Source organism: Conger conger, chromosome 2 (assembly GCF_963514075.1).
Source record: "Conger conger chromosome 2, fConCon1.1, whole genome shotgun sequence".
In the NCBI taxonomy this organism is placed as follows: Eukaryota; Metazoa; Chordata; class Actinopteri; order Anguilliformes; family Congridae; genus Conger; species Conger conger.
The window spans coordinates 75,656,866-75,678,623 of record NC_083761.1 but is presented as its reverse complement, the minus strand read 5'-3'; the positions used below and the strand labels follow the sequence as shown (position 1 = coordinate 75,678,623).

General features: G+C 42.3%; 2 protein-coding genes across 4 annotated transcripts in view; both read left to right on the top strand.

The window, feature by feature from the left end:
* Nucleotides 1-20,156, top strand: part of LOC133122995 (cytochrome P450 2K1-like) — a 55,091-nt gene extending 34,935 nt beyond the window's left edge. Inside the window, exon 11 of the mRNA XM_061233330.1 lies at nucleotides 20,079-20,156. The gene's annotated coding sequence lies outside the window, so the exon portion shown is untranslated. The remainder of the gene's footprint in view (nucleotides 1-20,078) is intronic.
* LOC133122996 (cytochrome P450 2K1-like) lies at nucleotides 4,582-20,085 on the top strand. Of its 3 annotated transcripts, none has more exons than XM_061233335.1 (10): nucleotides 4,582-4,708; nucleotides 6,578-6,782; nucleotides 11,793-11,955; nucleotides 12,391-12,540; nucleotides 14,855-15,015; nucleotides 15,980-16,165; nucleotides 17,554-17,695; nucleotides 17,993-18,177; nucleotides 18,945-19,086; nucleotides 19,895-20,085. In XM_061233335.1, the coding sequence occupies exons 1-10, from the start codon at nucleotides 4,599-4,601 to the stop codon at nucleotides 20,080-20,082; spliced, it is 1,632 nt and encodes a 543-aa protein (XP_061089319.1). In that variant the 5' UTR covers nucleotides 4,582-4,598; the 3' UTR covers nucleotides 20,083-20,085. The 3 variants fall into 3 exon arrangements, with proteins under 3 accessions (XP_061089319.1, XP_061089320.1, XP_061089321.1); XM_061233336.1 differs by lacking the exon at nucleotides 19,895-20,085 and adding an exon at nucleotides 18,284-18,435 and having other exon boundaries at nucleotides 18,945-19,079; XM_061233337.1 differs by lacking the exon at nucleotides 6,578-6,782 and having other exon boundaries at nucleotides 4,649-4,708.
* Nucleotides 20,157-21,758: the final 1,602 nt, after the last annotated feature.

Genomic DNA, 21,758 nt, shown 5'->3' with positions numbered 1-21,758 from the left:
TTGAAATAATGAGAGTTATGAGTGATCATTTGCTTCGCCGGGGTTTGGTGGTCTTGCTGGTATTTCGATCCACTTTTTTTTGATGTTGCCTAAAAGTTTTCTTTTTTCGTTCCTGCTCCTTTCCAAATCAAAGGACACTTTATACTCACTAATTCTATTTGAATTAATTACGTTCATTTCAATTACAAATTAGATAACAGTCATCTACATGCACGGAGTAATTTTAAAAGATGTGTGAACATTCAATTTAGCCTTTCTTATATCATGGATATTGGCACGCTGGAATGCAAACTGACCAATAGAAACAATGGACCGGATCTATCTGTTGTATAATTATTAATTAGTTGACCTTCAACAGTGGCAGGATATTAGGAATGGCTGTAGGTAGTGAAATTAGTAACAATTTTACATTATTTTTGCAGCATCTCGACAGTGCTGATCCAGAATCATTGATACATTGGTCTTTGCATGCATATCAACTTGCCTCATGCTCATCTCAAGTTGGATGTGAAACCATCAGGTTAAAGGGGGTTTCACCAAAAAATGTAACTAAGGTATGTTTCCACCTTTGTGCTGGAGTATCTGTCAATCAAGTTTTGCTGAAATGGTTGTGTAGTTACATTAATGGCATTTGGCAGACGCTCTTATCCAGAGCGACGTACAACAAAGTGCATTCCCATAACCAGGGATAAGTGCGCTGAAAGACCCTAGCGGGAAGTACAATTTCAACTGCTACCTGTACAACAACGATAAGGACCAGGCCCTTTTTTTTAAACAAACAAATAAACAAACAAACAACAAGCAAAAGTGACCAAACTTAAACTAGCCAAACACTGCTTACTTAGCCAAACTAAAAATACCGATACACAAAAAAGGAAATCACAGAAAGACAACAATTAAGGTTCACAGGGAGGTAGGGAGGGACGGGGAAAGGGGCTGATTGAAGAGGTGCGTCTTCAGTTTGCGCTTGAAGGTGGGAAGAGATTCTACAGTTCTGACCTCAACAGAGAGTTAATTCCACCACCATGGAGCCAGAACAGACAGTAGTCCTGAGCGTGAGGTGGAAGTTCGGAGAGGGGGAGGTGCCAAGCGGCCTGTGGAGGCTGAACAAAGAGGTCTGGCAGGGGTGTAGGGTCTGATGATTTTTTGTAGGTAAGCTGGGGAAGACCCCTTAACTGCTTGGAAGGCTAGCACCAATGTTTTGAATTTGATGCAAGCCATGGGTTGAGTTTTAGATGGCGGTTGCCCATCCAGCTCTGGATGTCTATCAGGCAGGCCGAGATACGGGTAGAGACCTGTGTGTCTGATGGGGGAAAGGAGAGAAAGAGTTGGGTGTCATCGGCATCACAATGATATAAGATGCCATGAGCAGAGATAACAGGGCCAAGGGATCTTGTGTAAATGGAGAAGAGGAGGGGTCCGAGGACTGTTGCCCGTCTCCTCCACTGGATTGTCTCCATTTGCCTGCTGCCTGCGGTATCGGGCTCCTCTGTTCCCTGAGGAGGAGAGAGAGGTTGCTGGTGGCTCAGCTCCTCATTCGGCGGGCCCGTCAAACCTGGAAGAGGGCCGGAAGGAGGGGAGGGGTGTTCTTTTTTTGTTAAGTGTGAACATCTGGAGAGTGTATTGCTTGGGAGTGGTGTATGTTGTTGGGTAGTACTCTCACACACTATATGCAGTATTCATAGTCCAATACGCAACATCTGAAGAAATAAATGAGTGGCTCTATTACATTTTTTGCTGGGTAAGGCTAAGACAACTGACTCGGCTGACTCGGCAAAAGAGTTGAGGTGGTATCGGTTCACAGGACCCTTTACATGTAATAAGGGGTTCATTCGGAAGTGGTTGTTCATGGAATTAGCATATTTTACAATGGTGAACAATGTTCAGGGGTTCTGGGCAATTATCTATTTCTCCTGTAGCTGTATTTATTTGCTGTGCTTATCTCTCTCCTATAGCTGTATTTATGTGCTGGGATTTTCTCTCTCCTGTAGCTGTATTTATGTTCTGTGATTATCTCTTTCTCCTGTAGCTGTATTTATGTTCTGCGTTTATCTCTTTCTCCTGTAGCTGTATTTATGTTCTGTCATTATCTCTTTCCTGTTGCTGTATTTAAGTGCTGTGATTATCTCTTGCTCGCGACGGGCCTGTCTGGGAGAGAGCCTGGCCAGGATGGAGCTCTTCCTCTTCTTCACCTTCCTCCTGCAGAGGTTCCGCTTCACACCACCACCGGGGGTGTCTGAGGATGAGCTGGACCTGACACCATCTGTGGGGCTCTCCCTCAGCCCTTCTCCCCACCAGCTGTGTGCTGTGAGCCGGGCCTAAACCCCACTCCAGCTGTGTGCTGTGAGCCGGGCCTAAACCCCACTCCAGCTGTGTGCTGTGAGCCGGGCCTAAACCCCACTCCAGCTGTGGATCAGCTCAATCGGGTTCAAACCAAAGGGAACCACAGCTCGCTGTCCTCACCCTCATGTTCCTCAAAATTCAGCCAATAAGAAATGATAATGACTGCTGATTGGTAATGAACTTATTTTTACTGTATTTTCAAGTCATTGCTTTCTTTCACAGAGATTAAAGCTATTTCCACTGACCCTACTATCTGTCCATCCTGGTTTTGCTTTAACTTTTTTAGACGCAGTTGTCCATGATATAGTGAAACTCTCTGGAACTTTCTTCCACTGTGGAGAAAATGATAGTACTATGGATAGTATTAGGAGCATTTAAACTATAGATTGTCATTTGATTAACTGGGCCATTATAATTGCAAAAAGTCATAATGCACCAATTAATTTGCCTTTAGTACAGTGGTTAGTATAGTCACCTCTCCCCTTGGAGATTTTGAGCCTTCCCAGATCGCTGCTATGACAATACACCTGAGTAAATAGAAACTCTTACTGCTTATACTGACAGCAAGGGGAGCGTATGGGGGGTCAAATTTTGGCAGGTGCAATTTTGAAGCTGCAAAAATGAAAAGACAATTACCAAATTTACCACCCATGAGTCAAAAATCAAAAATGCATCTTCAAAAATTTAATTCTGCCCTCTGCGTTCGCAGGCTGAAGATGAAGACAAGTTAACCAACCCCTGTGGCAGTTCCTTTTGGCCTAACTTGGCCAAACTTTTCTCTTGCCATCACTCTGATACAAGTAAATATTTGTCTCATCTGCCCATAAGACCTTTTCCCAGAATTCTGCAGACACTTGTATCTACTTCTCAGCAAACTAACCTGACAATCCTGTTTTTGAGGATAACTAGTGCTTCTTGCAGTGAAGCCTGAATCCTGTACATCTAAATCTGAAACTGAATAAATGTAAATATTTAACAGAATCAGCTCAATCAGGTTAAAGTCAACAACGGCTCGCTGGCCTCTGCCCCCATTCTCTGCTCACAAACCCTGGAAAGTTTTTACTGGTGCTTTATTAAACAATACCCCAGAGAAGCCTACCTTCACATCCTTGGCATGTTCCATCCTTGGCAGTTTATCAGGGAAAATAAAACAAGCACACAGTGAGCTATCTTGGAACACAGTTTTAAAAAGGGCAAAGTCCTTTTGGTTTTCCTCCAAAAATGGATCATACACAGTTCAGGTTCTTCAACTTTTAACCACAGCAAAGTAGATTATGAAAAACTACTCACCAACACGCTCCACAGATTTCCTTACCTTATTTGCTACCCTGACTTTGGAACAGGATGCTTAACCCTTAAATAGCACCCCTTTTTAACACAGGCTTGTAAATGACATACCCAAAATTAAATGGTTACCTACTCTTGAATCCTTCTGACTACAGGGACAATTCGGGTTTCTACTGAAAGGTAAGCCAGCCAGTTCTTTCCCAAACACCATAATTACTCTAAATACTACTCTAACAAAGTTACAGATGCACAAACACAGTGGAAGCTTTTTTTCTCACAGAAAATATTTTTTAAATTTGAGTGGATACAGATGCTCATGGCTGTGTCCATGGGCTTGGAAACACAATGGAACCACAGCAAAAATGCTGGATAAATCCCTTTCTAATTTGCTGACAATATCACCAAACACTAACATTTTGCATTGCTTTTTCCAAGACACTAAATGATAACATGGGTTATGTATGGTGCATAAAATAAAAATTGCATACTAAATGATGAAACACTTCCACAACCTCTCCCTCTTTCTGCTCTCCCTACCTGACAGCGGTAGGTCCAGAAGATTGTAAAAGAAAAGAAAAAAAAGTACAATATTTGCAATTATGAGATCTAGTATACTACAGTTTTTGTACAATTGATTATGCCCATGTCTCAATACTGTTACGGCTGGCTCGTTCTAGTCGTGAACAGGAAAATGAGACACGCGACAACAGGCTTACGAGATAACCAATTATTTATTTATTTACATAAGTTACTATGGGGTATGAGAGATCAGTATGACGGTAGTGTTGCATGTAGTCGGAGTAGCAATGTTGCGGGTGCAAAAATACAACCAAAACCGTCTGTCCTACGACAGGTGTGATGATGTTTGCATATGCAGTAGTACTCTAATTACAAAATTCCCAAGACAAAATACTCAAAATGAAATAACAATTCCAATACCGTAATAGGACTGGTTATTGAGGGATCGTATGTTCCGGCTCGTTGGCTCCACTTCCTGGCTCTGGCTATGTCAGCTCCACCTGTGCAGATTTTTTTGCGAAGTACCGGTTTTGGAAAAGTGCGGAAGGAGCCAGACGGAGTAAGTTACAAGTTAGTTCAAGAACCTATTGTGTATGACCGGTTTTTGTTTGAGAACCTTATTTGGATTGGACTTGTGCTGTGTATATTGACTATGATTTGGAGTTGTTTGTTTGAACTGGTAAGCAGCTTAGCTGCCGAGTGACAGAAAGGGTGGGTTGTGAAGGTAGGCTCTTGTTTTGTTCGTTCCGCTGCGGGAGGCGAGAGATCTTGGTGTCATAATAAAAGTATATCGCTTGCCATACACTTGGGGGGAAAAAAACCTCTTTTGAATGCCTGATCCATCTTGTGCAGATATGTCCTGGCATGCAGCATTCATTGCATTCAGCAGGGACATCTGATCTGTGGTCATATGGTAAAATAGTTTCTCTGGACTGAAGCCTTCCATAGAGATCACCCATAAATTAGATCAGACCTCTGCTCTTTGTCCAGTGACAAGATTATGTCTAATGGTAAGGACATATTGGTACCTCAGTTCCTTTACATGCTTTGAGTTCCTCTAATAGGGTATGGTATGTAACTGCTTCATCATGACTGCTTCATCATTCTCAGGAATGGCTGTCAAACTTACATTATGGACATTTGCTAATTTAGCATTGTCTGCTAAGACTCTGTGGTGGTATAATTTTTAGATGTATACACTCTCTGATGCATTATTGGGAACATTTTTACTTTATTACACCCACTTATTCATGTGATTATCTAATCAGTCAATTGTGTGGTAGCAGTGAAATGTAGATATGGGTCAGGACCTTCAGTTAATATTCACATCAACCTTTAGAAAGTGGAAAAATGTGATCTTTGACTGTGGAATGATTGTTGGTGGCAGACAGGGTGGTTTGAGTATCTGAGAAACTGCTGATCAGCTGGGATTTTCATTCACACTATTCTCTAGAGTTTGCAAAGAATGGTGCGGAAAAAAAATCCATTGAGCAACAGTTTTGCAGACAGAAACAAGAGACATCAGAGGAGGATGGACAGACTAGTCAAAGCTGACAGGAAGGTGACAGGAATGGAAATAGCCACACATTACAACAGTGGTATACAGAAGAGCTTCTCTGACACACAATGCATCATAACTGTAAGTGGATAGGCTACAGCAGTGGAAGTCTAAAAAATAAGTCAAATACCTAATAAAGTGCTCACTGAGTATATTTAGATAGATATTTCAGTATGGTATTAGAGTTGACATGTCAAATTGCTACCTAACCCAATTGTGTTGTGTTTTGAACACAGTAGGTTAACATGTGCAAAAAGTGTATAAGCATACTGAATAATAAACCATTTTGAGAATGTAATTAGATGCTCACTGATATAAAATGAGGTCATTTATATCAGTGTTTATGAAATGTTTCAAGTGGAGATGATGACGTCAATTGAAGTTTAATTGGAGTTTTATGGAAATGTACTGTATTACCTCCTACCAACAAGCCTCCAAGTAATTTTACATTTGCAAATTGGGCTGTAGAAATGTACAATTTGTTTGGTGGTTGTGTCCGACTGTGAAATGAATTAATTGAATGCATGTTTTGTCAAAGCAATGAAATAAATATACACAGTTTGGTCCACAGTGCTAACTGTGAAGAGTTCTGCAAACGTTGACTTGGAGTCAACAAATGCTTGTTAGCAATGGTAAAAAACTGAAAATATCACTGCAACTTAGGACCAAGTAGACAATTTGTGTTTTTTCAGCTTTGGTCCCGCCCACTGGCCTTCCCTGAAATAGGAGAACGATCCTTGTTGTTCAGACAGATTGCTGTAACTCTCTTGTGTCTCCCACTCAAATATAGGAAAGAAAGCCAACCTCTGCTCCTTCTGCTGCTATTGATATCCTCTCTGTCTCTCTGTCTCTCTCTCTGGGGCTGATCAGTTCAAAGGGAGGCATGTTGGAGGGGCTTTTACCTCAGATGCCCCCTCCCTTGACCCTTCTGGGGGTGGTGCTGGTGCTGTTTTTGCTTTACCTGCTCTGCTCCACCCCTGGGCCTGGAAAAGTCCCACCGGGACCTAGACCCCTGCCCCTCCTTGGGAACCTGCTTCACCTGGACCTCAAACGGCTCCATGTGTCTCTCTGTGAGGTAAAGTCATGGGATTACTGCATGGGATTACTACCACTACCACAAGAAACCTCAGGTACATACTGCATTTCATGGTCAGGTTTGCAACCCAAAGAATATACAATGATACACATTTTACTAACCCCCATAACATAATCAAATAAAAAAAACCCATTTGAAAATATTAAAACAACAGAAATGTGTCAGGCTTATTAAATTGCTTATTGCACAAAAGTTGCATGTTGATGGCATTTAATCACCTGCCTGTTTAAACCTGTTTTAGAAAAAGCTCCACAAATGCACTGATCTTAGCTTGAAATGGGTGAACAGATCTATGACAGTATTTAGCCATTAATGGGCATGTAAAGGCTAAAGGTTGTCTTACATGCCATACCAAAACCTCTTTATATTTGAATGGATCTGTACGAGAATTGGGGGCTGGGACTAGATTCAGCTGTAAATTAGGCTGATACAGTATGGAGCACATTTGTAGGCTAAATGGCTTTAAGTCATCAAGGGTCTGAGGTGTAAAATGAGGTTCACATCATTGTGCCGCAGCCAGATATGCAGTAGATACTACAAGAATCGTTTCTCCTGACTAATTTTCCTGTTGAACTCAATGGAAAAAATATTGTAGAACCTGCACAGCTAGACCAATGAGGGAATAGCTGGAGGGGAAGGGGCAACGTGTTTTTCCTTTGCTGTTGTGATGCAAACAAGAGATGTTAGTTATTTGTGCTTCGTTCATGAACAGAGCACAATTACATTTAAGAATATACTGGGTCCGTCGCCACAAGTCAAATATGAATTGCGCTGAAGACAGGCCTGAAATGGATCAGTAAGATTCTTATTATTCTGTTTGCAAACGGGGCCATGTTGTCAACACGGATATATCCGATCTGTCGTCCAAATGTCAAAATTCTAATGGGAGCATTAGAACATTCACAAAGGAGCTGAACAACACATAGAATGTGTATGTGTATGTATATATATATATATATATATATATATATATATGATCACAAAAAGTAAGCTTAGCAGTTACACATTTTTTTCTCGTAGTTATCTGACTCCAAATGAAACTCAAATTTATAATTTGGTTTTAATCATGCATGAAGCTCGGAGTGGTTACACTTGACTCTTCCTTGTGTGCCACCATTACTCAATATATGCTCCCGGGATCATTGGCTCAGGCAGTAAGAGTAGTTATGCAATGGAAGGGCCGCCGGTTCGATCCCCTGCCTGGGCTGTGTCGAAGTGTCCCTGAGCAAGACACCTAACCCCAAAATGCTCCTGATGAGCTGGTTGGTGCCTTGCATGGCGGCCAATCGCCATTGGTGTGTGAGTGTGTATATAAATTTGTGAAGAAAGACAGAGATGGGTGACCGAATGGCAGTGCCTCTACTGTGCCGGACCTGGGCATTTTGTTGGCAATTGTCCAGTAAAAGGAATGTGAGGGTGTTCTGACGGGCACCTCCATTGACTTCCCGTTCCACCCTGTTCGCAGTCATGTCCTGGAAAGGGGTCCCGCACCAAGTACGGGTCCTTATTGACTCAGAAGCCAACGCCAATTTCATATTCCATACCCTGGTCAGCCGACTGGAGGTCCCCACGTCACGCTTGACGACAGTTCTCCGGACCCCTGCACTCACGGGCGATCCTCTTGCTCAAGTCAACTACGTCACTGCTCCCGTTAGTTTGTTGGCCTCTGGGAACCATCACAAAGAGGCGTCATTCTATGTCATGAAGTCATCTCATGTTCCTGTGGTAGTAGGCAGACCCTGTCTGTTACATCACAACCCACACATTGATTAGGTTCAAGGGACTGTCAGTGGATGGAGTCTAGGCTGCCATGTCTCCTGCCTCAGCTCTGCTTCCTGTTCACCTGTCCCTCTCCAGCCCTCTGAGGAGGCATCCGCTGACATGTCCACAGTGCCGTCTGTCCACCATGATCTTCTCCAGGTCTTTTTAAGTCCCGAGCTGGCTCCCTACTACCTCACCCATCATACGACTGTGAGATCAACCTGCAGCACGCCCCCCAGAGGCCGTCTTTTCTCTCTGTCGACACCTGGGACGTGGTGAAGCCATGGATAATTACATCAGTGAATCCCTTGCCTCTGGCCTCATCCACCCCTCATCTTCCCCAGCTGGTGAAGGATTTGTATTTGTTGGGGGCCCCTGTATTGATTACCAAGGGTTCAATAACATTACAGTTAAACGCTACTCCATCCATTTAATCTCCTTGGCCTTCTCTCCTCTCCAGAAATTCTTCACAAAACTCAACATGTGCAATGCCTATCTCTTGGTCCGTATCAGAAAGGGGGACGAGTGGACACCCCGCGGCCACTACGAGTACCTGGTGATGCCATTCAGGTTATCTAACGCTCCAGCCATTTTCCAGGCCATGATCAATAACATTTTACGAGACATGATCTCTAAGTTTGTGTTTGTTTACCTGGATAATATCATAATTTTTTTCTGCCTCACTCAAAGGACACAACCAACATGGTCCGGCAAGTCCTTCAATGTCTGCTGGAGAACCAATTGTTTGTCAAAGCCAAAAAATTTGAATTCCACAAGACCTCGGCTCAGTTCCTGGGATTCGTTGTCTCCCAAGGAGCACGGCTCGTGCCATGCTGCTAATGAACATCAGCGAGATGTCGCCCGGCTCCCTGGTACACGGTGAGGCAGCGGGTTTGGCTGTCATCTCAGGACATTCCTCTCCACACCCTGCTCATTGATCCGGTGTACACCGTCCTCCACCTGCTCAGGCTTCATTCTCGAGTAGGCTAATGTATGTACAAAATGGCCAATTGTGTTGCCGGGTAGTAGACAACTTAATGCCTTCGAAATCACCAAGCACACAGGCAAGATGACGGTCAGTTTGACAATTTGATCTTACCTTATGTGCACAAGATATTATAGAAAAAATGTATAACTTTTCAGGGCTCCAGGGGAGAATTTGATCCCCATTACTAGGGGCGGCCTGTAGCGTAGTGGTTAAGGTTCCGAGGCTGTCACTTGGCAACTGGAAGCTTCAGCTCCCTCCACAGATTTTCGATGGGATTTAGGTCTGGAGACTGGCTAGGCCACTCCAGGACCTTAATATGCTTCTTTTTGAGCCACTCCTTTGTTGCCTTGGCCGTATGTTTTTGGTCATTGTCATGTTGGAAGACCCATCCAGGACTCATTTTCAGTGGGGAGGAGGTTGTCGCCCAAAATTTCCTGGTACATTCATCCTCCCCTCGATACGGTGAAGTCGTCCTGTAGCGTAGTGGTTAAGGTAAATGACTGGGACACGCAAGGTCGGTGGTTCTAATTCTGGTGTAACCACAATAAGATCCGCACAGCCGTTGGGCCCTTGAGCAAGGCCCTTAACCCTGCATTGCTCCAGGGGAGGATTGTCTCCTGCTTAGTCTAATCAACTGTACGTCGCTCTGGATAAGAGCGTCTGCCAAATGCCAATAATGTAATTTAATGTAATTTTCCCCGCTCGCACACCAGTTTGTCATTTCAATTCATTTGCCTGTGTATTTATACCTGTATGTCTCCATCAGTCCTTTGCAGATTGTAATGTGCTTCCAACATTTTTCTGTCTGCCTTACTTGTGTTCTGCTTTGTTTTTATTGCCCTTCCGCTTACCTTTTAAATTGCTGCTACCGGACCCTGATTGGACTTTCCTTTTACAAACTTTGGATTGTGTACCTCTGCCTGATCTGACTGCTCTCCTCTGTACAAACTTTTGCATGTGACTTCCTTCTGTGTCATCCCTCCCATGTCCAGTAGCCCCGTGTATAAACCTTTGACCACATTGTTTAAGGACAATGGAAATAAAACATTAACTGGAAAAAGCAGAAAAGGGCAAGGTGTGTCAAATCTTTTGACTGGTACTGTAGATTTAGTTTATTTTCACCTTGATCCTGGTTGCTCTATCATAAGTAAAACACAAAAACATTGGCGGTAAGAGCAGTTGTCTGGCAGTCGGAGGGTTGCCGGTTCAATTCAGCCGTGGGTATGTCGGAGTGTCCCTGAGCAAGACACCTAACCCCTAAAGGCTCCTGACGAGCTGGTTGGTGTCGTGCATGGCAGCCAATCGCCGTCGATGTGAGTGTGTGTATGAATGGGTAAATGAGTAAATGAGAATCATCAATTGTACAGCACTTTGGATAAATGTGCTAAATGCAATGATGTTTTAAAAAAAAAAAAACACACTTGTCATTTGTATTTATAGAATTATCCTCCTTTAACAACTTTTAAAGGAGGACATAGTATGTACTTGAGCAACAATAATATCCATACATATACAATTTAAGGCTACACCTATTACTGCATGTATAATATTAAACACTGAATTGAAAAGCATTATTTTAGGTTTAGGCATTTAGTAGATACTCTAATCCAGAGTGACATTAGAGCGAATCCAGCACAAAATTTGGTCATACCCACAAGTTCCCACAAGTTAATAGCATATAATATAATATCTTGTGCACACGATATCATGTAATATAAAGGGATATGCTTATTTGTGCAGCCTGCTTGTATCACACACGCACACACACACACACACACACACACACACACACACACACACACACACACACACACAATCCCAGGGAAATGGAGCAAACGCAGTTGCATTTCCACTAGCATTGAGGCTACACAATGTGGCCATCCCATTTTGCACAAGCCAATAAAGACCTAGTAAAGTAGCCAACATTAAATTCAGTGCACAGGAAATCATAAGTTGTTATCTGATATTTTCTCCTGCAGAGCTGTTTTTATGGAAAACTCATTGACCCACTCTTCATTCTGCTCTTTGTTACCAACAAATACCTTTACAGCTAGAAAATGTGATCTAGAGTCTAAATACCCTTTAAGCTTTGATGGTAATTAATATGCTACTTCACTACTTCATTCTGGGCCATTATGGGACAATAACACACCCCTCCCAGCCAAACAGAATCCAGTATTCACCCAGACCATGGTATTAACACAGACTAAATCCTATGAATTTATTTTCTGTCTCTACAGCTGTCTAAGAAATATGGATCTGTGTTCACTGTACACTTGGGCCCAAAGAAGGTGGTTGTCCTGGCAGGCTACAGGACAGTCAAACAGGCACTGGTCAACTATGCTGAAGAGTTTGGAGACCGGGAAATTGCGCCCATATTTAGAGATACTATGAAAGGGCACGGTATGCAATCTAGTCCAAAGCTAAGAATCTGTTTGTTTGACTGTCTATATGCATTTATCCATTTGTCCAACTGGACATAGCCACAGTCATTGAGTGTTGAAACATACTTTTTTCCCCCACAGTGATCAAAGGGCCAATAGGCTGTCTCTGGCGGGATGCTTTTGGCTCCAATTTATACATATATATGTATATATACAAGGCATATGGAAATCCAGTATATTATACATATATTATTATATTTCCCTATAGGCAGTGACAGTGGTCCAATAAGTGAGTGTTTTGTCTTAACTGCTGAACTGAATAATACCAGACCTACACATTTCAAAACACCAAAGCAGTTGTTGGTGTTGTTGCGTAACACAAGACACAGCAAATATGTAAATATGTATGAAATACAGATGTTAGTTTCTACCCCCACATTCTTCCCTCTCCCAGGTGTTATTTTTGCCAACGGAAACTCCTGGAAGGAGATGAGACGCTTCTCCCTCTCTACCCTGCGAGACTTTGGAATGGGCAAGAGGGGGAGCGAAGAGAAGATCATTGAGGAATCACGCCACCTCATCAAGGTCTTTGAGAGTTTCAAGGGTGAGAATGAATCCTGTCTGATGTCTATCAAAATATTTTGTAATCTCCCATTTAATTTATCCATAATTTGCAATGGCCAATCATAGTTATCAGTGCTGCTTGCTGCAACCTGTAGTACTTGATTGATTTGTGAGAGCGCAGACAAGTATGTAGGCTATTCTCCAAAGCATGTGATTTTAATTGCTTCTCCTGATCACAAAAATAACATGCATACACAGATGGTAAAATGCTAAATGCTTGTGAAGAAATAAATGATTTGTGAAGTCAATATGTAAGCTGATTCCTGGCCAGAGAACATCACAAATTTCTTACAATAATGGTTCCTGAACTTGGTCCTGTGGACCTACTGTGTGCTGGATTTCATCCAACCAGTATTGCAACCTCTGAATTACCAAGTCACTAACTGTTCTTTATGTCACAATTTATATGTTCACGTCATTATAATCTACCAGCTAACCCATATTTTGTCAGAAATAGCTTGCACTATGGAAAGTTAAAGTTACATATTTGCATCTGTAATACCCCACACTAACCCAACGACAGAATTTAGCGAGGGCTGAAGGTATCAGCGTGCTCGTCCTTCTGGTGTTGCTGAAAGAATACTAATAGGGTTAAAAATTAGTGGCCCCTATGCAGACAGTCTAGATCAGCCAATAAACAAACCACGATACAAAGGCAGTAGTACCACTCTGCCTTCTGCTCTTTACTGGTCCGGGCTGACCCAGAATCTCCACAATAGGGCCAATAGATTCACCTTAGTTTATCTGACTCCATTTTAGAATAATAATTTAGATTAGTTATCCACATTTACTGGATGTCTTATTTATAATTTTGACTTGATCGCTATAGGAATCCTGTACTGAGAAGAACTCGCTGAACAATCCTCTGCTGGTACCACCGCATGTCACATCGCGCGATATGTGCACGTCTCACGAACTGACTAGATATCTGTAGTCATCACAGAGGTCGCAGGAATAGCTACTCTCGGGTATATCTGTTTACAGCCTAGGGACCCAAGCAGACCAACATAGCTACGGTTGTGCTCGACATGAATGAACTACCATGCGGAGGCGAGGGATTTACCAACATAGGTCTACAGGTGCTATACGCCATGATACAGTAAGTGGAAATAATCATCCTCCCTAGACCAGTTCCACGCATTCCCTGTGTAACATTAAGTGTCAGTAAGGAAAACCAAACAGATCAAGTTTTAACAATTTTATTTTACCAGGCAGGTTACATACACGTAATTACATACTAGTTCCAAATTAAAAAACATTACAATGGAAACCAAATCACGGAGTCTTAAAAGTCATACCTGGTAATAAAAGCTACATATGGGAGTCTGGCTACAGACACCCTGTACGTAGAAATTACGTGCACGGTTGGTTATGATGTACAGGGTTTGCTGTTGCAGAAATAAAACCATTGCACCAGTCGCACTGAAACAATCAGAATAATACCAAACATGAATATTATCTAAACTGACTTTGTCATGAAACATCCAATGCTGTACACATCATTTAGTGACTGAGGAAGAGGGAGAGAGCAATAAAGGGGGGTTCAGGAGAAGGTCAGGGCCTAACAGGCCGTGCCCTCTGAAACCTTCCCGTGCCGTAAAGGATGTTGCCCCGTCGTAAAGAGTTTCACGGCTGGGGGCCTGAGTCTTCCCCCACAGGCTCCTGCCCGTATGGGTGCGGAGATAGTGGGGGTTAATGGTGCATGCTCCTAAATTACTTTACAGCCACATTTTGCCACAATACCAGAGGAAGCCAGCAAGCTGACCAGCCCTGAGTGATAATGCCAGAATAATAATTTCATAATTAATAATTTCCGCCTTACACATCCCTGTACATTTAACCAGAAACAAAGCAAATGCCAAGCCAAACCTAAATGCATCTGTGCACTGGTTTTAACAAGAAACAGCACACAGAGGATCTCACAACTGAGTGTAGGATCCACTGTATTTACTACATGGAGTTATTTTTAAATGTATTTTTAGGCAGCAAGGCCATTGTGGAATTTGGAGCAGTGTTTTTTTCTTTTTTTTTTTAATCCTTCACAAAGGAGCTTTCTGGAGAAAAAGGGCGGCCTGTAGCATAGTGGTTAAGGTACATGACTGGAACCCGCAAGGTCATGGTCCGATCCCCAGGGTAGCCACAATAAGATCCGTTCAGGTGTTGGGCCCTTGAGCAAGGCCCTGAACCCTGCTTAATCTAATCAACTGTACGTTGCCTTGGATGAGAGCGTCTGCCAAATGCTAGTAATGTAATGTAAAAAAAAAACAACTATTATTTCCTTTCTTGGTCTGAAGGTGAGCCTTTCAACACCGTTCAGCCAGTGAATTACTCCGTCTCCAACATCATCTGTGCCATCATGTACGGCAGCCGCTTTGACTACGCTGACGCCACCTTCCAAAAAATGGTCAACAGGGCCAATGAAAATGTCCGGATTCTTGGTTCAGCTGAAATACAGGTACTGGTGCTTTTATGTAATTATCCCTCCAAATAAAGGTAGAAGCTTTGGAATAATTCCTGGGCAAGGCAAAAATACAACATTGGGGCAACCAAGTGGCATAGTTTGTAAAGACTGGAGCCATTTGTCCCCATTGGTAAAACATTACTATTCTGGAATAATCCTGTAATAATGTCTTAAGGGTCAAAAATGACCTGCCACTATTTTTAACAGTAAAAAAACACCTACACGATGTTGAAATTTCATGACAAAGTTTGTGATGAGTGACAGTTTGTTTCTTAGATCTGGGGTTTAAAATTCAATTAAGCTGCTCTATTTGATGGATTTGGTGAAGGTGGATCATTTTTTACCCTTAGGACAAGGGGAGTATACAGAATGTTAAGACTACACAAGGGTTAACCCTTTAAACGGTTAATAGGTTAATAGTTACAAATATAAATATTGGATTACATTCTAAATTGTCAGAGATGTACAGGATGTTGTTCTCGTCTACTTTGTAAATATTTCATTATTTATTATTTTCTTTTATTTAAACTGAGACACATTGAGGGCAAGTGCCCTCTTTTGTAATTGTGCGGAATGTATACATAAATACAACAACAATTTTAAATTAAAATAAGTAGTTATAAGTAAAATAACAAAGATAATAATCAAGATTCAGAATGAAACAATATAATCATTTTAAATAGTAATTTAAATTACATAGCAAAAATATTGAAATGCATCTTGAAATGTTCACTTGTCAGGCTAACCAAATTATTTGTCATCACTTTGAATTAATTCATGTACACTAAAGTATTCAGTGTATATACTCCATATAGGTGACAGAGAGCTGAATCCGGAGGTGCAAGAGATGGTGTGATTATTTAAAAAAATGTTTAAAGTGTTTGTGTGTATGTTTTCTTGTGAAAATAAAGAAAAAGTAGAAAAAAAGCTGTTTCGGGTTTTGGGTTGGTTACTGCAGGTGTACAACGCGTTCCCCTGGCTGCGCTGGTGTTGTAGCTGGTTGTTGGTGAATCAGACCCAGACTTTGAAGAACGTCAAAAGCAACATTGAGGACATTATGGGTCTGGTGCTGGGACTGAAGGACACACTCAACCCCCAGGACCTCAGGGGATTTGTGGATGCCTTCCTAGTTCGACAGCAGGAGGTAAGGAGAGGGATAACTTGACCCTGGGGTTGAATTGAACTGCCCTCTGCCTCTTTCTTAACCACATGCCTTCATCATATCAAAGTAGATTCACTTAGCAAACACTCAAATTCCAAGAGATTTCAACATATATTGCACTCAGACAGGTATTGTGACTGGGAAAGGCATGTAAATATACACACCACTGGTGAAGTTGTCACTTCAAAAATATTCTGTGTGTGTGTTGTGTGAATGTATCCATTACTAGGTACTATGTATCCATTACTCATCAGTATTGTGGTCCACTTAAAATCAGCAGGGAGGTTGTTCCATGCATGTTGGAGAACTTTCCACAGTTCTGCAGACTTGGTTGGTCCTTGCTTCTGATCTCAGCCTTGATCAAGTTTTTATGTAAAAAGTAGTTCATTGCTTTCAGTAATATGTTACTTTTTAAAATTAAATACAAAAATGTCTCGGTAAAATAAAATATTTTGGAAAATTAATATTTGGAAATCTCAAATGTGTTCTTTTATACTAACACACACACAAAAATGAACATATATATAATAAAGTCTGGGGTGCCTGAGACTTCTGCACAGTTGATATGTTCAAATGTATGGGACAACTACCGTATACATCTACTATATTTTTATTTAAATATTTCATAATTTTAATTTTTTTATTCAGTAATCTAATTTAGTCAGCCAAATGACATGTTTTTCCTGAAAACCTTTTATGGGTGCCCCTAACAATTCAGGTAAATAAAATCAAACAAAGTGAAATTGTCAATACATTTTTTAAATTTTTCATATTTTGTTTTTTCAACAAGATTTCTGTTAGATAAAAATGTGAATTCTTCATTTCATGGTTTTAAGCTGACCCCACTAACAAAGGTGGCAGAAATCGGTTGAAGAGTTTGAGTTTCTGGAGGGAAATAGAAGCAAGTTGAAAGAAATAGTTCTGCTGTGTCCACACCCCGGCCCCTAGCGGGCTGAGGAAGAGCGACACATCTTCAGGGTGTCTCATCTCTCTAAACGTGTCCGTGATTCCGAGCGTCCGAGGTGCTTATTGTGCAGTGATCAGCTAACCCTGCCAAGACCCTCCCTCTGGAGCAGCGAGCAAATTATGCCGCTCGATGTGACCCGGCCAAACTTTTGGCAGGACCGGGAATCGAAGGACTGCAGCGAACTGCAACCGCAAGACTGCTGCATCTGTTGTGCCACCATGTCCCCCAAGTTCTGCTGCGTTTGCAAACTCCTTCCTAGGCTTTCTGAGAAGTGACAAACAAGTCATACATATTTGACATCTTTAATAATTTATTTTATTATGTTTTATTATGGTTCTTTATTGTCTATTTATTGTCTATTTCTTTATTGTCTCTGTGGTGTTCTGTACCCTTTCCATCTCAGGAGTCAGACCAGCCAGGTTCCTACTTCCACAACAACAACCTGAAATTTACTGTCGGCAACCTATTCGCAGCAGGGACAGACACCACTGCAACCACCCTGAGATGGGGCCTGCTGCTGATGGCTAAGTACCCCCATATACAGGGTAGGGAAAACACACACACACACACACAACATTAGAATATCAGTGTTGGACTTTAGGATTTTTGATGAGAACTTAATCTCTCTCTCTCTCTCTCTCTCTCTCTCTCTCTCTCTCTCTCTCTCTCTCTCTCTCTCTCTCTCTCTCTCTCTCTCTCTCTCCTCTCTCTCTCTCTCCTCTCTCTCTCTCTCTCTCTCTCTCTCTCTCTCATCTCACTCTCTCTCTCTCTCTCTCTCTCTCTCTCCTCCTCTCTCTCTCACTCCTCTCTCTCTCTCTCTCTCTCTCTCTCTGTGGGTGCAGACCAGGTTCAGGAGGAGCTGAATCAGGTCATTGGGGACCGGGAACCCCGGATGGAGGACCGGAGGAACCTGCCCTACACCGACGCCGTGATCCACGAGATCCAGAGAGTGGCTAACATTGTACCCTTGAGCATTCCCCACACCACCAGCTGTGATGTCACCTTCCGGGGATACTTCATCAAAAAGGTTTAATCACATCCCCTAATCTGTATCTTTTAATTTATCCCTCCCTTTCTCCTTCTCTGACCCCTGTTCTATCTCTCCCTCTCTTCCTGTACTTTCTGGTTTAAAGATGTCCGGCTTCAGAACAATGAACCCAAGCACAAACCCACAGAAGTTCCAAATCAAAGTCAAACGTAGTTGCGGTCACCGGCAGAGGGTCGATAACAGAAAGGCAGACCAAACAATCAGATAAACCAAAGCGAAATCCAAAAGCACAAACCGGTAATCCAGTAATTCAAGAACAGCGGGTCAAACACAAACAGACGGGAACATGATAAAATCAGACAGGAAAAACACTGGAGAGAATGGCGGGAGCACATTACAATCAGGCAAAGACTTAGCAAAGCAGACAGGTTTATAAGGGGGAAATGATCAGGTGTGCACGATAACCAGGAAGTGAAAACAGGCAAAACAAATTAATGGGAAGACAGACTACGGAGAGCACAGAGGGTAACAAAAGGCAACATGCTGGGGACTTACACAGAAAACAGATAACAGAAAACAGATCATGACAAAAGAAAGGTTTTAAGGCTCAATTATTGACAGTCATGAGCACGGGTGAACTGATTCAACTCTTCTGTGAGCACCTTTGCTGCATTTTGTTCCATCCCTGGGGGGTTTCTGTGTTTCATATGTATATGTTCTTATGTGCATTTGTTTGTGCGTCTGAATATGTCTGCACATTTGTGTTGCATCGAGGCTAGGTACTCCTGCACGTCTGTGTGTTTCAGGGAACTATAGTGATCCCACTCCTGACGTCGGTGCTGCAGGATGAGGAAGAGTGGGAGACCCCCCACAGCTTCAACCCTGGCCACTTCCTGGATGAGAAGGGCTGCTTCATCAAGAGAGATGCCTTCATGCCCTTCTCTGCAGGTGCAGCACAGTGCAGTACATGGCAAAGCAAAGCTCTCTAATCATCTTTAACCAATGCAAGAATGCTGCAGATATGACGCATCTTCTTGATCAGGTTGCTGTTTTCATTCAGAGTGGGGACACTTGCAGGCTTTGGAAGATTTTTTCAGGGCTTCACACACTTTAGACAGGGTTTATGAACTAATTAATAGCATCTTTGTTGTACGTCGCTCTGGATAAGAGCGTCTGCCAAATGCCAATAACGTAATGTAATGTAATCTTGAGAAATAAATTCTATTTTTTGTTGGGTATGGCCAGGATGGACATTTTGTTGACTCAGAATAGGTTAGGTGGTATGGGTTTGCTGGACCCTGGATTCATTCGGAAATGGTTGCTCACTGAATTTGCGTATTTTACAATGGTGAACATTGTTCAGAGGGTTCTGAGGGATTTGGGGAGAGGGAGTTCTATGTTCGGTGTACTAGGAAGGGGCATTGGAACTGTATTTTTGAACCATTACTAATGTCTATTTTCTGTAACTGGTTGATTTGTAACTCTATTCTGTGATTGTATAGTTGTGTTGCTTGTTTTTTGTGGATGTGGTTTAATTTTATTTTGTTTTTTTTCTATTTCATTTTATTATTTTCCATTTTCTGTGTGCATGTTGGTGTGCTCGTGGGTGGGTATTTTGATAATGTGATCTTATAGATCGCTCTCCTTTAGCTGTATTTATTTCCTGTGATTGTCTCTCCTGTAGCTGTATTCATGAGCTGTGATTATCTACCTCATGTAGCTGTATTTAAGTGCTGTGATTATCTCTACCTCGCAGGGCGACGGAGCTGTCTGGGAGAAAGCCTGGCCAGGATGGAGCTCTTCCTCTTCTTCACCTTCCTCCTGCAGAGGTTCCGCTTCACACCACCATCGGGGGTGTCTGAGGATGAGCTGGACCTAACACCGACAGTGAGGGCCGTCCTCAGCCCTTCTCCCCACCAGCTGTGTGCTGTGAGCCGGGCCTGAACCCCACTCCAGCTGTGTGCTGTGAGCCGGGCCTGAACCCTCCTCCAGCTGATGGTTGTGAACCTCAACTTTTTTGTCTTTCCCCAAACCATTCTTGGTCATGAGTAATTGTATGTAAGTCTCTCTATGAATCCCTACTATGTTACTAAATGTGGCTCCAAAAGTCAGACCACTTCTGAAAATGCTTCTATTTTAGATTATTTTCTAATTTAATACAAACTTTTTCATTTCATATTATCAGCATAACAATAAAGTTGAGCCTTTGAAAAATTGACATGAATATCAGAATTTCTCACTATTTGGTATGTCCCCTTTTTGCTTTAATGGCAGTGGTAATTTGTGCAAAACCTGATTATCTATGTCATCCCAGCATTATTTGACAATGTTCCAAAGGGTGTCTTGTGATGTTACTGAATGCTTGGCTTTTATTTTAAAAATTATTATTTTTATTATTTTTTAAATGATATTCATGGGTCAGGGGCTCGTTTCACGAAAGCAATTTGCAAGGATTTTCACTCGCAGATCGCAATATCATATCAAAACCCCGTTTTTACGAAAATGCAGCCCTTGCGAATGACTATATACAGTGGGAGCAATAATTATTTGATCCCTTGCTGATTTTGTAGGTTTGCCCACTTACAAAGAATGGAACTGTGTAGAATTTTAATCATAGGTACATTTTAACATTGATGGACAGAATATCACAAAATAATGCACAATAACAACATCATATAAATTTTATAAATTTATTATCGTATTTTTGCATGAAATAAGGATTTGATCCCCTACCAATCAGCAATAATTCTGGCTCCCACAGACCAGTTAGTTTTCCATTAAGAAGCACTCCTACTCAACTCATTACCCGCGCGCAAGGTTCCTCTGCTGAGGAAGGCACATGTACAGGCCCATCTGAAGTTTGCCAAAGGACACCTGGATGATCCAGAGGAGGCTTGGGAGAAGGTGATGTGGTCAGATGAGACCAAAATAGAGCTATTTGGCATCGACTCGCCGTGTTTGGAGGAAGAGAAATGCTGAGTACAACCCCAAGAACACCATCCCCACTGTGAAGCATGGAGGTGGAAACCTTATGCTTTGGGGGGGTGTCTCAGCTAAGCGGACAGGACATTACATTATTGGAATTTGGCAGACGCTCTTATCCAGAGCGACTTCCAGTTGATTAGACTAAGCAGGAGACAATCTTCCCCTGGAGAAATGCAGGGTTAAGGGCCTTGCTCAAGGGCCCAACGGCTGTGCAGATTTTATTGTGGCTACACCGGGATAAGAACCACCGACCTTGCATGTCCCAGTTATTTACCTTAACCACTACGCTACAGGACGACTTCACCGTATCGAGGGGAGGATGAATGTACCAGGAAATTTTGGGCGACAACCTCCTTCCCTCAGTGAGAGCACTGAAAATGAGTCATGGATGGGTCTTCCAACATGACAATGACCAAAAACATACGGCCAAGGCAACAAAGGAGTGGCTCAAAAAGAAGCATATTAAGGTCCTGGAGTGGCCTACCCAGTCTCCAGACCTAAATCCCATCGAAAATCTGTGGAGGGAGCTGACGCTTCCAGTTGCCAAGCGACAGCCTCGGAACCTTAAGGATTTGGAGAGATCCGCAAAGAGGAGTGGACCAAAATCCCTCCCAAGATCTGTACAAACCTGGTGA